The sequence below is a fragment of the Aethina tumida genome, chromosome 1 (assembly GCF_024364675.1).
Source record: "Aethina tumida isolate Nest 87 chromosome 1, icAetTumi1.1, whole genome shotgun sequence".
Taxonomy (NCBI): domain Eukaryota; kingdom Metazoa; phylum Arthropoda; class Insecta; order Coleoptera; family Nitidulidae; genus Aethina; species Aethina tumida.
Window position 1 is genome coordinate 62,148,905 of NC_065435.1, and position 19,093 is coordinate 62,167,997.

General features: G+C 26.7%; 1 protein-coding gene across 1 annotated transcript in view; it reads right to left on the reverse strand.

Annotated features, from left to right (window-relative positions):
- Positions 1-580: 580 nt before the first annotated feature.
- The window catches only part of LOC109605220 (cytochrome P450 4C1), a 41,886-nt gene continuing 23,373 nt past the window's right edge, over positions 581-19,093 (reverse strand). Inside the window, exons 10-12 of the mRNA XM_020021788.2 lie at positions 13,549-13,717; positions 5,413-5,592; positions 581-840 (exon numbers count right to left, since the gene is read on the reverse strand). Coding sequence (XP_019877347.1) covers positions 668-840; positions 5,413-5,592; positions 13,549-13,717 — 522 coding nt within the window. The 3' untranslated portion in view covers positions 581-667. The remainder of the gene's footprint in view (positions 841-5,412; positions 5,593-13,548; positions 13,718-19,093) is intronic.

Consider the following 19,093-nt stretch of genomic DNA (forward strand, 5'->3'; position numbering starts at 1 on the left):
AGAACAGAAATACTTAAAAGTATTACCAGACTTGAAAAGTTAATATTATTGTACAGTATTCAAAACGTGGAACCTCGGTAATTCGTGCCAGAAAATTTACTCATGAATACGTACGTGTTTCTTTTACAAAATTTAATTCATCTACGACATAAATTATAATTTTTTTTAGCATACAAATACTACTATGTGCTATTCAATTTAGTATTTACTTAATATATCTTTTATCATTGTTATAACTTATAACAGTTTATGTACTATGAGCAAAAATCTTAAAAATATAATTTACAATGTCTGAATGACGTACTTTGCCCAACAACTTATTTGCCTTATTCGATATACAACAATGGGTTTGTTTAAATCCGTCATTGCAAAACAACGATATGGAACTTAATAGGTAGGTAAATATCTCTTATCCATAATATAATTACAGATACTAACGATCTGTAAACAAAGATTAAAGTTTAAGAATTGTGTTTAGTTTACGGTTTGGGAAAATTATTTCTTTCTCTTAATTATTATTACATTGTTGACAAAATATTTATATACTAATCCTAATTTGTATAAATAAAACACATTATAATTAATAGTTATAAAATATAATGGACAATTTATAACCCTTTAACGTCAAATAAAAACAAAAATAGTTTTTATTATAAAATAAATAAGCTTAATTTATATTTGGTGTTCTGGGCTCTAAGGCAATTTGCAGTCCGTCCTGCGGTCTCATAACGATTTCGGCAAAGCATTCGGTATTCTCAGGGGTGTTTAGAGACTTCACTTTGAATTTGCGCAGGATGTTTGCCACAATTGTTCTGCTGTTTCTTGATGCGAATTTTTGACCTGAAATTTAAAAAAAATAAGTTGAGTATTAATTCCAGAATTCTGCAAGTGAAACGGCAGAGATGTATTGATTTTACAATTCTGGTCTGTAGATCACAGGCTTGTCTGACACAGAGTTCACATAAAGAACATCAGATGTCACAAGCAGTACTGAGATTGTTAGTTTATAAGTTTCTAAATGGTTTTAATTAAAAAAAGTTATGTATTAAATATATGTTTTCAACTAATTGCTGTTATACTTAAATTGTGAAAAATGAAAGATTTAAAGAATTACGGATAGATATTTATTTTTGAATATTATAAAAAATTCTTGAGGGGTTTTATATAATAAGTAGGCATAATTTAGTTTTTTATTACTTTGATTTATTATACTCAGTAATTATTTTATCATAATTTTGGTGTTCAATAATGATTTTTAAAATAATAGTTGAAATAAATATTTCAATTGAGATATTACCAATTTTTCTTTTATTAATGGTCATTTACATTTTATCAACTAATTGCTATTTTACTTAAATTATGATAATCAATCAATCAAAGATTTAAAGAATTACAGATATATTCATTTTTGAGTAAAAATTATGAAAATATTTAATTTTTAATTCATTTTTATTTATTTTGTAATTTTATTTTATTTATTATTTAATGGCTATTTGTGAGGAAATTAAAATAAACTTCGATTATAAATTAATTTATATTATTATAATTATTTTAATAATATGTTATTTTATTTAAATTATGATAAATAAGCCAAAATATGTAAAGCAATACCGACGAACCAATGTTAATTTGCATTAATACATATTTAGCTACATGATATTTTTGTTTACATAAACAAAAGTATATATTTATTTTAATTTATTTTTATAACTATACAATAAAAATCCTATAATTCATAAGTTATGATTGTAACATTAGTTACTGCTTCAACAACATCAAATCTAATTTACAAACTAATTAATAATTAATCATATAATTGAGTGTTCGTATAATTTTATTGATTTAATGGAGTTCAAACATACAAACCCCCTTATTAATTTATGTGATGAAAGAAAATAAATAAAAAATACATTTACAACACAATGCCGCAACACATCCATAACTATTCTAAACAATTATTTACTTGAGTAATTTTTTTAAATGAGGGAGAAAAACAAATAACTGCTAAACTGCAGATGAATTAGCTCCGAGAACAACACAATTATCGAATAAAATAAAATAAAATATGATCCCTGGAGGAAGAGAAAATTGAATTTCCAAGGGAATGAGAAGGTACCTGTCGACGGGGGCTGCGTAAGCCGGGATTTCACACACGGAGCCGACTGGGGAATCGGATTCCAGAAATTCCTTGTATTATGTGAGGCTAATGGCCCGGAAGCTGATTAGAGGAACGATCTTCCCCTGGACCGTGTACCGAAGCTCGTACACGCCAATATCGCGTGCCGACGGGAACGCACCCCTGTATAATGGTATCGGCGGGCCCTGATGGATGTTTTGGATGCATTAGAGCTTGATGGAAATCAGTTTAGGACAGTCGACGTCATAATTGTTGCAGTACATTTATTGTTCCGTTTGATGAATTAGTAAGTCGGTTAGATTTAGCTGAATAATAGGCTAATGTATCTCACGGTAACTAATACTGAATTGGTTAGTACTTTTGATATGAATTGTTAGACGTATTACTAATAAATAAATATATAAATGTTTGGTTGAAAATTCTTCAGGTTTTTTGAATTAGTGTGATGAGTTTATTTAAATTTGTAAAATTTTTATGTCAAATTTGCAAAACATAGTCTCCCATGTTTTCTATAGGGATGATCTAGGGATTGGGACGAGCAAAGCAACACATCTTTTAGTCAATTCGTTACAATTTTGGATTTGTGTTTGGGATCGTTTTCATGTCAAAAGCCACTGATTAAGAGCATCATTTCTTCAATATATGTAAGGAAATTGTTGTTTAATATACACTAGAAGAATTGAAGCTTCTCATAGCATAATTGAACCGCCACCATCTTTCACTGTGGGTATAACAATCTTTTCTTGTAGTTTTGTCCCAGTAGGATGTTTAACATAAGTAGCACCATCACTTTTTATAAATTAAATTTAGTCTCGTGACTAAAAACTACTCGTTCCCACCGTTCTGTTGTCCAGTGAATGTGATGTTATGCAAGCCGAAATTGAATTTTCACATTTTTAGGAGAAACCCCCATCCACTCTTCTCATAGATTTTGAACTAATTTCTTCAATTCCTTTGCCACCAGGTTGACTTTAATTTTAGTTGAGTGTTTTGATATTCGAATTATATATATTTTTTTAAAATAAAGTAAAATTATATTGACCACTATACTAAACATTATAGGTTCAAGTAGTACTGCTCATATTTTGAGTATATTTTAATAAGTTGCTATAATTATGGCCAATATTGTATATTTTTATAATTTAATATTAAGTGTATAATTATTTTTCAAAATAATATTACACATAAAAAGTGTTTTATTAGTACATTTATTGTTTGAACTCAGTTATCGTGACGTTTGGGTAACACAAATCGTAAAGCCACGTACTAAAATATATCATCATATCACAGTTATATATAAAATTTATTTTATTAGTTAAAACAATACTAATTATTTTTACATCTCTGAATAATTTTGTAATTTTTAGTATTAAGTGAAAACTATTTTAATTGTAATTATAATATATTAGATAAAATAATTATTATACATTTTAAACAATTATGAAATTATCATACATGATTGTATAATTAAAAATAATACTGTTAATGTAGGTATTTAAATTGTTAATTCTAAAATCGCAGAATTTTCGATGTTATTTGAATTTAAAGAGAATTTGTTATTTATCTGCATAAATTAATTTGTAATTTGTAAAATTGTCAAAATTAAAAGTCATTTTTCAAACTTTATGTTGTGTAAGGCATTTTTAAATTTAGATGTATTAAATATTTTGATTTAGTTTTATTTCTTTATAAATTAGAATTTTAATTACAATTTCATTCTTTTTCCATATAAATTTGATAATTAAAATAGGACATAAAACGACAGATTTTTTCTTTAATAGTATCCTTAGATTTCTTTCTAGTCTATCTTATCAATTATCTCATAATATCGTAACCATAAAATTGAATTACAAATAAAACATAAAAATACGGGGTTATTTTAAAGGTTCTACATTCTGTGGATTTTTAAGAGCTTTCATAGTTTGAACCAAGTTCTACACGTATTAAAATATTCCATAAATGGAAAAGTATTACACATATTAAAATATTTAAGAAACATTTGTTATCATATCAAAAATGGACAAAAATATTTTAATAGTTAAAATAATTCATTTTTATTTTTTGGAAAATTTTGTAATTGTAATTTTTTAATTTATTCTATAAAAATTATTATTCTCTAAATAAAATATTTGATATAAATTTTAAACTAGAACTATTTGTAATTTTCACGAATCGATTAAATATAAAAAATATTTCTTAATAAAGAATTTTTTGTCTGGTGCTTTTTAAAAGTAGAAAATTGTAGAAGACAAAAATCAAATTTTTTCACTGTTGTATTTACCGTTAACAGCTCTCTGTTGGTATGTTTAAATTTGAATACATGTATAAAATATAAAATATTTTTCTTTAGATATTAATACTAATTAAAATTTTATAAGTTTTCTTGATGAGTGTGATGAAACTACAACAGGAAATTGTAAAGTTATTTATTTTTTCAGAAGTCTCATGCATTATTCCACAATATTTAATTTATAATGACATAAGACCTCTTTCGAAATTTGTTTTAATAGAAAACATTCTATGATATGTATTGAATACGATTCGATTATTCAAATATTTATTATAAAAAATAATTATAAATAAAAGCAATAGAAGTTTCACAGAACGTTAGGATAACAACAGTACCACCAACTGAAAAATCACTTATTTATATATTAAAGATGCAGAAAATTTAAAATTAAATTAATTATTTCATTATATTTTTGTATAATTTTTGTAAATTTTTGGTATTAAACTAAAATTATTTTATCTATATTTGTAGATGTAATTGTTTTATTAGATAAAATATTTATTTTAAACAAGTACTAAATTATATGAACTGTATAATTAAAAATAATATTGTGGAGAGTAATTAAGAGAATTTGATATTTGTAAGTTTGCCGAATGGAATGTATACCAATAATTTTTCTTATTTAAAAATTATTAATTAGTCAGCTGTTTTTTAAAAATTGTGTATTTTCAATTCATGTATAAATAAAAAACAGTTTAATTTATTTTTATTCCTTTAGAAATTAGAATTTTAATTAAAATTTTTTAAGTATTCCTGATGAATGCGGCGAAATAAACTACATTAAAGGGTCGTAAAGAAATTTTTTCTTTTCATAAGGACTATGCATTATTCTCATAATATTTAATTTATAATGGCATAAGACCTTATAATTTGAAAATAGTAAATTGACCTTTAAATACAGAAGTAAATTGCTGATTTTCATGACAGATTTATAATTTCATTGAGGTTTTCAAATCACTTAGTGAAATCTGTTTATTTATCTTACCGATACAGTTCCTGGGGCCAGCGCTGAACGGGCAGTAAGCGTATGGGTGCCTTTTGGCTGCGTTCTCGGGCAGAAAACGGTCCGGGTCGAATTTTTCAGGTTCTGGATATTGTTCCGGATCTCTATGCAACTCGTACAAATGCACCACCACCATCACACCGGCAGGAATTTTGTGTCCGTCTGGAATATATTTATTTATATAAAAATCTCGATAATGACGTACATTATTTACTGAATCGATTGCAGTTATTAACACTTAATTGTCTGTTGTTGCGTTTAACGCAGAAGGTGAGACATTATTAAAATTTTAATTGGATACAAAATTAATCAGCTGCACATACAAAAGTGCCATTGTAATTAGTACGTTGAATTAAGGTCAGTACATTATCGAAAATCGAAAAATTTATTTAATATATTATTATAGCGATGCAGTAGTGGCCGTTCGTTTTCATCAGATTATGTGGATTTAAATAAACATAATTCATAGTTGTAGACATTTACTATAACGATGATTATCGCTAACCTGCAATTTATTTAGGAACCGTCATTTATCACACTTGTTAATTAATCAGGGTAAACGTTATGTGAATAATAAACCGATTATTAATGTTTCGCAAATCGTGCAAAATACAAATTCACATTAATATATTATTGGACCGCAGACGATAGTTATGATTTCGGCACTTTTAAATTTTTTAAATTTGTTATTGTTATATACAGTGTGGCCCATTAGTAAACAGGATACTCCCATAAAATTTATATAAAAAATATAGGATAATTTGTAGGTTTAAAAGTTGAAGAAATCACATTAGCATACTTTTATAGAAAATCTAACTACACCATTGGATTAAACATCCCCTGATATGGGTATATATCAAATTTCACAAAAACATATACATGTTCATAATTCTGTTGAACAATTAAAAAATATATTCTTTTTATGGATTTATTTTTTAAATCCAGCCCATATTTCAATATTCTTGAAAAATAATATTATTTATTTATAAAAAAATATATTCATAAAAAGAATGATTTGCACAATTTTTAGATGTTTAATCCAGTGGTATAGGTCTATTTTTTATAATAAATTAACTTGTATGACTAAAAATTACTCTGTTTTTTCATGTTTTACAAATAAAAAAATACAAATTTTATCTTTTAAATTAGCCAAACCGTATATATTCCATAATTCATAGGCAATTTCAATAACATACCAAGTCCTTAAAAATATATTTTTTTAAAGAAGTAATTCTTAAAGCAATTAAATAACTATTATTATTATAAATATATAGTATAATTTTTTAATATGACGATTACTAATTAATATTACCTGACATAATTTAGTGTACACATTCTTGATGTAAGTTAGTTACTCGTTATATTCTGGATTGTAAAGGACTAAAAATATATTTTTAAAAAACTAAAACGGATACTCTTGTGCGAAATTGATAAAATGAACCATATTCGTTAAAAAAGTTGGTCGGGTCAACAATATTCAATTTTTCAATTCTTTGTGCTAAGGATGCATAAGAGTAGAGGCACCCATGTTGAATCGATATAAAAACATATTTAATAAAACCCCTTTAATGCGGATCGTCATTATCCTTGATTTCATAACATAAAGTAGGTCCTTACTGACAAAAAGGTAGTTTTTCTTCAAAACAGCTTATTTAATCGATGTCGAACAACCTTTTTCCAATTTATGGATCAAGCTATTACAGGGCTATATTATTGGACCTTTAGAATTTATAGTATGCAGTAAAATAGCTAATCATAATTGTGTTATACCTAATCAAATCATGCAAAATTAAATAAGTAAATTAAATGTGTATTTAAAAATTGATAAATAGACTACTTATGCGGTTAAAACTAGTCGGATAAGTTCCGAATTACCCTGTATAGAAGGTTAAAAAGAACGATGTGTTAAAATTGGATTCGGAGGGCCAAAACTTCCATTCAAATCAATGGGAACCACTAATATAATACAGTTTATTTCCTATTTTTTATTATTGTTGTGGTACGTTAATTTCTTAGACCAATGTCTTTTATAGGACTATATTATTAGAGTTGACACACTCTTTGTGAAGATTTTTCATATACTCAGGCATACCCATTATTAAACAAATATTTTAAAACAATTTGTAGAAACAAAGAAAGAATTTATATTAATTGACAGTAAATTAGTAAAGTAATAAATAGTTTATCAATTTAGAGAGAAACGTGTCAACATTAAAAATAGTTAAAGTGTTTGCTTACATTTGGTCTGTCACCTTTTGTCGCTTGAGGTTAACGCTTTTAGAGTGGGAAAGTCAATAAAACAAGAAGATAAAGAGACTTAAACTTTATGTTTTTCGTCTGCCACATCCAATAACGGCTTCAAAAACGTTATTGCCCTTCGAAATAAGTTTTCATAAAAATTAAATAAAACATTTCCCGAAAGATAAATAAAAAAATTAGACGTGGATTTGCATTTCAAAATTAATCTGCTTCAGATTGCCCTTTAATATTATGTTTTTATCATTATTTTCGTAATTGCCTTTCACGCGAATTAAATTCAGACGTCTGGATAATGTTTTTACATTGCGAAAGTAATCATTGCTAATCTTTTTATATCTTAAAGTTTTTGTCGGCAAATTCTGCAGAAGTTTTGTTTTTATAAATTGGCCAGAAGTCATAATGATAAGTGTAAGATTCAAGGCGCCCTAAAATTAGTTTCGTTAGCAATAAATATAACAATATTAAGTTTAAACTTTATTTTTTTTTTTGTTATTTAGATCGACTTCAGACTATTTACATATATTTGTCTGAATTAATGTGAATATAAATATAGCACCTAATTTTAAAAGGAATTTTTAAATGTTAAATCTCTTATTTAATTTAACATTAAAGCTTCTTGCTGACTTTTCTAAATTATTAAAATTTTTGGTTAATCGTTTTTTCTTTAGGGTTAATTTCTGGAGATAAAGACAAAACGAAGCATCGATGCCTTTTAACCATTCAGTTACAATTTTGGATTCTGTTTGAGATCGTTTTCATGTTGAAACACGTTTATTAAGAAAATCATTTCTTCAATGTATGGAAGCAAATTGTTGTTTATTATATCCCTTACATAAATAAGAATAAATAAGTGTAAGGGAGCCTACGCTAGAAGAATTGTTTCTCTGTGGGTATAACAAACTTTTTGTGTAGTTTAGTCCTTATAGGGTGTTTAATATAAGGAGAATCATCATATTTTTATAAATTTAATTTAGTCTCAGTAAAGAACTACTCTCCACTGTTATGTGGTTCAGAGACTGTTAGTAGAAACCTGTTTTTTTTTTTGGGATCAATGGTATCCACTATGTATCTTCTCAGAGTCCTTGAAATAATTTCAGTTCCAGGTTATCTTTAATTTCATTTATCATTTTTTTTTTCGAGTTTTTAAAACTTGATAAACTTTTTCATAGGTATCAATTGGCAAGTTTCTCTAATTTCTTTTATAATACGGGGAACGATTTAGTCGTAAACTTTTAGCCATCTCTTTTTGTTCCTCTCAGTCTAAGTAATGCTGAATTTTAATTTTGTTTACACTTTTACTTCGACAATAATTAAATAATTATAATAAGCAAAATACCAAGTAAATAATCATTTGAAAATTCACGGAAAATAAGGAAAGAACATAAAGTAAAAAATTACTATAATTTTGTTTAATAATAATAATAATAATAAATTTTATTTGTGTCCCACAGAATTAACTTAATACATAAAATAATACATAATATCATCGCAATATTTGTTAGCTTTCGTGCAATTTGGAAAATTGGGTTTTGTACTAGGTTCTACGTCTTGGTATGGTGAAAGAAAAGCTACTTCTTGAATTATGTCTTGGCACGTTAAATCCAATGTTGGCTAGTTCATAAGAACAATCAATTTTGCCATGTAATATATTGACAAGAAACTTTGCTGACGACTTTTGTCTTCTTACTAGAAGTGAATCCATAGAATGTTTTTGCAGCAATAGATTGTGATCGGTGTTACGAGCAGGATATACTGTACATTGTTCTTACGAAAGCTCAAATACTTAAGGTATCGTCGTTGAATATATTCCAGTCTAATTTGACGTATAGTAGAAGCAGGAAAAATAATAAATATTATAGGTGTTGGCATATATATTTTCAATTTAACAAATATTTTTTACTGTAATTAGATGTAAATAAACAAATGTGTAACATTAAATTTCGTATTTCATTTACATAAAGGTCTGAAACAAAATTGAAAGCTTTGCTTATATATATTATATGTATATTGTGAAATCTGACCCCTAAATATCAGGCGCTTTTTTTTCTTTATTAAGACGTAACAATGTGAAATTTCAATCTCTTATACAATATATTTAAACTTAATGTCAACAAAATGGAATTTTTTAAGAAGAATAATCTGAATGGACTTGAATTTGAATTAATTACTTAATTTATTCAACATAATACAGTTCTTATGTAAATTTTAGCAGAATAATAATAAAAAAATAATTGAGTAAAAAAGATTAAATACATAATAATGTAAAAAGTAGTAGTAGTAAGTCGATTAGTAACTTGTAAATTGATTTAGGTTATAATATATTTTCAAGTGTTTAATTATATTGCAACTATTGTAATTAGTTCCTTTTACAATTAAATTCCCATGTAAACTATATTTCGTATTTATTGCAACATTATTAACTCAGCGACTTAAAGTAATTAGTGCAAAGAACCGGTTAATATTAAATGCTCCTTCTCGCTACGTCTCAATTATCCCAATTTAATCCGAGTGCAGTTCCGCATCTAAATATGTTACTGACTGCAAAATAAATTATGCTGAACTTTCGAAAATCGTAATTTCGCTGCAATTCTCGCGTGATTGAATATAACCAAAACCACGACGATTCCAGATACTCGATAGCACATACGGAAGACCGAAAATTATATTTCAAACTTTGCAGCGAAAATATCCGATCTATAAAGAGAAATTAATGAGGAGGAATTTGCTACAAACAAGCCCGACCTAGATTTCCGAAGCCGATCCTTTGAACGTCGCATTCTCCAGACGTAGCCGTCCCACGGTCTCTTTCTTCCCATATATTTAGTCCGAACGTTGTACGCGATAGATAAAGGAAAACACGTACTGAATTTTTTATCGAGTTTTCGCGAACCACGCCGCCACCAGGGACTGGTGTAAACGAATTTTCATCTTTACTTCCGTACAACCAAATCGTTTTCTGAATTAATTGATAAAGTAAACGGCTTTAAAATAGCTTAGAAATGCAATTAACACATATTGTGACTACGATTTTATTTGCTTATCAACGTATTAAAATTGTTTACTAAATTATTCAAATTCAACTATTTAATATTGATTCTGATTATTTTCTATGACCCACGTGCCAAGGGAGTTTAACCACCGTAATTAATTTAAAAACTGCTTTTAATAAAAAATATTAAATCAAAATAACAATTATTTTTATTTAGTATGCCATTATTTGTCTTGGACTTCTTAATAAAATTAAAATCTTTTAATTATAGATTTTTGTGCATTAAAAAATAAATTTGTAGTTTATTCACCGATCGAAAATAGACTAAAAAAAAAAATATTGTTCCATTATGTTTCACAGAGTTTTAAAATGAATGTAAAATTTTTTACCCACTCATGAAGTATAACCCAAACAGATATACATAAAAGGAAAAATATTTTATTTCACTGTTACGTATTTTCTAGATATGCCTTTATTGTATTTAATTTATTGCTAATAAATGGGAAATTTTTATGGGTGATAATAATTTATACCAGAGAAGGATACTCCCTATTTTAAAGTTTATTGAATATTTTATGTCAATTAATTACTAAAAATGAAAAAAAAAGCAAAAATTCTTTTTTCTTTTAGATTTAGTGGATAATCGAATTTTCTAAATATATTAAATGGATTTAAAAATGTTTTATTTTGACCAGTAATATAATATTATTCGAAATTTATAGGTGGTCAGTATATTAAATTGATTTTACTTTTTATATATGGTGTTTCACAACTTATCCGAAAAATTGTAAATGTGTATTACTACATTTACAAAAAATATGATAAATCGACTATTTATGGAACAGTGAGTATGTGGTTAAAATTTGTCGGATAAGTTGCACCCTGTATATTTTCTAGACGTAGAAATAAACAATATTCCTTTTCTAGTAAAATTTTTATTAGCAAAAAAAGCATTTTGTTGATTTAATCACTTTTTGTTAGGTTTATCTATTGTTTGGCATCCTAAAATGCCTTAAAGATGATTTTCATCTTAAGATTTTGCCCTTATAATTGCAATTTTGGAGCATGGAAATCCGAGTCAATAATAGGTAGCCCAAATGTATAATAATACCTCACACAATCCAATCGCTTGGAGTTGTTATCGTCAAATTGGTAATGTCAATATATGATATGGTGGTAGTTAACAATGAGCTACGACCAGAAGATGTCAACTATTTCTGCTAGACGAAATTGAACATTGTATACATCCAGGCTTCGTTGGAATCATTGTAAGTCTGTGTACTATTAGAAAGGGGAGTCATGAAGCAGGTTTTAGAGTTAGAAAAGGTATTCGTCTCCTTCTGTTCAACAGGAAACATTGGGTTGTTTGCAGAACATGGACCAACGATCACCGCCTATGTGTTGAAGCTGAATGGCGTAATTGTTTATTCACAAATCAGTCTAGATACGCATACATAACTCAGATTTGGACATTAAGTGAACGTAGTTAGAGATATCATTGGCAAACATGAGGTGGAATTTTTTAGAGACACACTTGGAGTTGCCTATATTAAATTGAGAAACTATGAATCCTCGATAATATCACAATCAATTATTATTCTATTTGCTTAAGAATTTGGACTGCATGGATAAGAATTTGTATTAGAGAGCAAGGGGGCAAGTACTAGTTGGCCAAATGTAGCGGTTAATATTATGTTTCTTTTTTAATTTGATATTAATTTTATTACTAGTTTAAGAGTTCTGTTTTTGATGCTATTTTGATTAATTTATGTAGGAGATTATATGATTTATTAAAAAATATTTTGATCTAGAATATATATAAAATAAAATAATAAATTAAAATATTTTTTCAATAATTTATAATTTTATCTCCTGTCGTTTTTATTTTTTGATTAATATTGCAAAGTAATGTAAAATAATATTGTATTATTATTTTTAAAAAGTTTAAAATTTAAAAGTTTATTTTATTAAATATTAAAAGATACATTTTTTATAAGGACTTTGCAGTTGGCAGCATATTCATGATTTTCAAATATTTTTTATATAATAAATTTATTCATTTAATAATAAATAATTAATTCTAGTAGTTTTTATATTTCATCTGTGTCGGAATAGGTATGAATTTAAAGATACATGAGGTATTATTTTTTAGAATATTTAAATACACAAATAACAGTGCTATGAAATAGAGAAATTAAAAACATCGATTATGTCATTAAATAACGTTTACTTATAATTATTTAGTAGCACATTAAATCTACTAAATAATACTTTTTCATTGTGAACGAAATATTACTGATAAACAAAGTTATATTCACAAACAAATATTGTATTTCGGGTCCTTGTGGTCCAACATCCATTATTGTGTTATTGTTTTCAACATAAACATAATTTAGATGTGGGTACCGGATTTGTAAATGGGAAATGGTAAAATATTGTTTGTATAAAGTTATATTAGCTATATGTATGTATGTTTAGCATTGCAATTGTTCCGAAACCCAAATATTATGTAGAATACCTCCCATCTGATTCATTCACACCTCCTAGATGTCTGACCGATTTAATCTCGCACCTACCCCTGAATAGCAAAAGTAAATAGTGTAACACTATCTAAAACAGAACCGTCGCATCTATCACGCACGATTTTACAAATCTTGTGCCGCTGACGAATATTCCGACAGAGCCCTAATAAACATCAGACCGTGTCACGTATCAAACGCAGATGGCATCTGACCTGCACGTTACATACGTGTCCTTTTGACGTCAATAGCTTCCGCTGATCTTGTCGTGTATTGTTTGTTGTCAGTCCAATTTGGTTTGTTGGGTTCATATTGTTGGATGATGCTGCGGGGATGGATGGGGTTACTCACCGAAGACTATGTCTTTGTCGAGGGTGCGGGCGATAGCCGGAACGATGTTGTGGAGCCGCAGGACCTCTTTCAACACGCGGTCCAGGTATTTCATTTCGATCAGATCGTCGGCAACTATTGGCCGGTTGGTGCCCTGGAATATCTGGTCCAGTTCCTGGTGGACTTTGTCCTAGAAACATTATGTAAACTGTCACAAAATAATGATTTATTGGTTATTTGGAATTGATAAAAACGACATAAAACACTAAAATATGGATTATTTAATATGAAATAAAACTTTATATGGTTCTGTTGAGTTTTATATGATAAAATAATATGAGTTATTTATGAGTAACCGTTGTCTGAGGCGCACAATAGTCTGAAACTAAAATTTTTTGTTTATAATAAATTAATAACGGTTTATTTTTTTGTAGCTCTAAATTTAGATCAAATTAATCTCAGTTCATTTCTTAAGTAATTCCAATAATTTGGGAAATTACCTAAACAATTTTTTATATTGATTTCAAACTGTAATGAGTAGTAATTAAAATTTCTGACAGTATTATTTATTCTCAACATGTTCTAATAAAACTTTAAAAATTAATTTAATACAGTATCGACCAAAATTAGAAAAACAAATACCAAATATTTAAAGTTTTAACTATTTTACAATTTTTAACTGTTTAATAATTTTATTATTTTACATATAACTATTTTCATACTAACATACACAAGTGATCATAATTATGGTAACAATTTAAAATATTAAATATTTTAGTCATAATCTTTTATTTAATAAGAATTGTTAAAATAATATTATTTTATTATTGCCATTTTATACAGAATTATAAAAACTACTATTCTCATTTTATAACATGTTAAATATATATTTTTTAATTGTGCTGGACATAAATATAGCAACTTTAATTTTGAAAAGGATTTTAATGATTAATTAAATCTATGTTATTTAATTCAACATTAATACTTTGTGTAATATCCTTTTTGTTTTATAATTTTGGCTCATTTCCACGATTTTCTGAATACACAACAAGCCTATATTCTTTGAATAGCTATGGTTCATTTTATTTATAAAATTTTTATGCGGAATTTGGTTATAAACGTGATCATCCATGTTTTCTGTAGGAAACATGTCTGGAGATTGGGACGAGTAAGACAAAACATTGGTGCTTTAGTCTTTTATCAAATCCTTCACAATTTTGTATTTGTGTTTGGGACCCATTTCACCTTGGAAGACATTTATTAAGAGCTTAATTTTTTCAAAATAACCAAATGATCGTTTAATATATTTTCGTACATAAATCAGTCTAAGGGAGCCTATATCAGATCAATTGAAACATTTCCATAGCATAATTAAGCCGTCACTATTTGACATAAATAGAACAACCATTTTTTTATGAATTAAGTTTAGACTCATCACTAAAAACGACTCGTCCCCACTGTTCTGTGGTCTAGTATTTGTTTAAAAAAACAAAAATACACTGTGAAAATGTATCGAACTGTAAATTAAAGTACTCAGTGGATACAATTAAACATGCTGCTGGTAATAATGGTTCGGGGATATTTCTCTGGTATTTAAAAGTGTCCTTTAAAAAAATAATCGAATAATTCATGAATATATTATAAATATCCTCATTGTTGAAACACTCTATATAGAAGAAAACATGCCAATTATATGGCATGATAATTAACACACGCATATGGCAAAAGTAAAGCAAGCTAATAATGTGACAGTTATGGAAGGGTCAGCGCAGAGTCCAGATCTTAACGACACTGAGAAAGTGATAAGTAAATTCGATCAACCTATATAGAATAATTTAAAAATTCTGAAGAATTGTAAGCTTAGTGGCTATATATGATGTCTAGGAGTTATAAAAAACAAGGAATAGGTTACAAAACCACAAAATATTTATTTGATTTATTCAATTTTGCTTACCTCTTTTATTTATATTTAATGATAAATGAAATTAATAAAATATGTTATATAAAATATTATGCATTATATATTTTATTGAGATGTAAAAGCAATTAATTTATTATTATTATTATTAACAGAAAATTATAAAATAAAACTGTTTTTTTAAATTTTGTTTGGTATTATATACAATCAATATTTTTCAAAAAATGGTGGCCCAAATATTTTTGGCAACCCTGTGTGTATTTAACTTAAAACATATACCTTAAAATTTTTAAAACTTTTCTTACCTTAATTAAATAAGAAGTGGCCAAGAACGTTAATAATAAAGGAAAATATATATTTTTTATATTAATAGAATATTTATTTTGTTAAATATTCATGTTGACCTTTTATTTTATATTTATTATATATGAGAGACATTTTTGATATTTGACAGTTAAAAAGAAGTTAAAAACATATCTCCCATTTCAATTCTAATCAGTTTTTATTAAACGATTGTAAAAAAATAATAAATTCATGTTAACAATTTTAAACAAATTTTCCATCCACTTTTTCTTGAAATCATCATTTATAGTCTTTATTATTACTGTAATAATGTGTAAATGTATCTTTATGAATATACATTTTGCACTAGTAAATATAAAATTACAAAAAATACACAACAACAAAATATCACATAACAATTGGAATGACATTAGTCTAATGTTTTTATAATAGCAGACTTAATGGCATAGATGTAAGTCCGTGTGCAAATGTCTGACTTATACACGAACAATCCTTATTAAAGGTTAAGAGGCTGATAAACTTCTATTTGATTTAATATATTCAACAATTAGATTCACATCAATTTTTTTGTTAATTAATAAATATATATTAATATATTTATGAGTAATTCATTCTTATGTCAAAAATTTATCAACAATAATAGAGTAAATATTGAAAATTTAATTTAGTGTTCACAGAAAAAGTAGAAACACCGTGCGACGACCCAAGAGACTCACAAAAAAGTCGGTTTCAACCTCCAAAAATATACCGAAAACTTAAATCCCCCTTCTACGAAACATTCTCTTCCATTCCGGCATATTCTCGCGAAAACAACAAATCGAAAATAACGATACATCAAAACATATAAGTGCCAGGTTTCCTACTCTTTTTTTTATTTCGCCCCTTAAATTCGCGGATGGAAAAGGGTCTTCAGCGAGTCCCTCGTAACATAAGGAATTTATTACCGACTCAAGTGAACGTACAGGTTGCAAGGAAACGAACAGCCTTTTTAACACCTAATGCGAATAAAATTTTCGCAGTGCTCAACTAAATCATCCACCTAAAAATTTATAGTAAACAATCAATTTCAGTAAAAATCGGTCGTAAAAATATGACAGATCGAAGTCGAACAGGAAAGACGAAACAAAGGAGTGGAGCGTTCGCGCTACGAAGGTGCAAATCTGTAGCGAACACGTCCCCAGATTCCGATGGTGTGCATTCTCTGGAAAGCCTCGATATCCTGTCAGAGCCGGATATTCCCCGTGTCCATACATTGACCCGTCGTTATTATCTGACACGAATCGTCGGGCAAATCGAAAAAGTGAACAACGGAAAATAATTATTTGTGAACATGATAAATTTACCTTTGAAATCACAATTGATGTATGTGTAGTATTCAACATTAGTTTGATAAACCTTCATAATTAAATCGATACAATAAAATGAGATTAGAAATGTGACTAATATTTAATATCAAATTAAATTTGAAAGTGTGGAGAACTCATTAATTATTAATAAAAAGTCAATTTCCTCTTTGAAGACTTGATATATCTGTAGAAAACAATTCCAATAGTTTAAACAAATTCTCAAATTTGGAAATGTGAGCAACTCAGTTAATATCTGTAATATTCATAAGTAGTCATTTATTCGAATATTTTGTAAATAATAAATGGAATGGAAATATATATATATATATATATATATATATATATATATATATATATATCTTTTTAAAAAACAAATTCTGAAATTAGATTAGTTAATTAATTAAACATATCAATTCACCTTTGGGAACTCACTCATAGATTAATTTATTGGAATAGTAATTAAATCGGTCCCATAAAGAGTCATTACAACATATTTTTATAATAAACAAATTCTCAAATTTGAAGATGTTAACAATACGAAATAATTAAGTAAAAAGACAAAATCACCTTTATAAGCATAATTCATATATCTATAATATTTATAAATAATTTATTTATTTGAGTATTACGTAGTTAATCCGATTTCATAAAGTGATATTGCAATATACACTCCTGGACAAAAGTTTAGAAACCTTAACATTGAATTATTAAGTATTCGAATAATTAATAAACAATGAATTATTTAAATAAAAATACTGTATAAGGGATTAAAAAAATGCTTCTAAAAATTGTGTTTACTTTTATTAAAATTAAATTTTTTATTTGGACATAAGTTTGGAAACCTTATTAAATAATTTAATTTGCGAATAATAAACCAAAAATAAACAGAAGCATTAATATTTTGTTGCATAATTATCATGTATGACTGTAGCACACCATTTCTTCATGGAGTCAACTAATTTTCTGGTAAATTCTGAAGGTATTTTTTGCCATTCCATTTGAAGACTTTTTAGTAGCTCTGTTTTATTTATTATTGCGGTAGATGGTCAAAATAAATTAAATTTAAGGGGTTTCCAAACTTATGTCTTGGTAAAAAAATGGGTGTTTGTCTACTTCTTATAATATTTTTTATAATATAGAAATAAATTCCAGGATATTGTGTATTATTATTAATATTATTTTGTATTTTAATATACAGAGTGTTTATTTTAATATTATATTTTATAATTATTGTTTATTTCAACAATTACATCCTAGGGTTTCCAAACTTTTGCCCAAGACTGTATCTTATGATCTAAATGAATAACAGAAAATTATTTGTAAAAATGGTGAATTCACATTTGTAGATAGTTGATATATCTACACTATTCAAAAATATTTTGATTTATTTGAATATTTCGTAAATAAATTGATCTCATAAAGGGACATTTTAATATGTCTATTTAATAAATAAATTCTTAAATTTGAAAATGTGACACTCAAAAATATTTATTAGTAAAAATGGTGGATTCACATTTGGAAACTCAGTTGACATATCTAAACACTTGGTTTGATTTATTTGAATATTTTGTAAAGTAAAGTAAATTCGCAAATTTGAGAAAGAGAACGACTGAAAATTATTATTTGTAAAAATGGTGAATGCACTGGAAAACCCAATTGATATATCACCAACAGTTTGATTTATTTGAGTTGTTCATAATTAAATTTTAAAAATGTGAACAACCTAAAATGGTCATTAGTAAAACTCAATTGAAATATCTTTAGTATTCATTTAAAATGAATATTTTGTAATGAAATCAAAAATAATTGTTTATAAAAATGGTAAACAATTACATTTTGACTTCATATTGTGTGATAATAAGTTAAATTTAACACTTGCCATAAACCCTAACAAAGGAATGATTGTTGGGATTTCTTATGTCATTATATAAACTGGAGCAAGTCTTTTATTTACCCAAATCCGGATATGATTGTTGGCGTCTTTGCGTAATAGTATAAT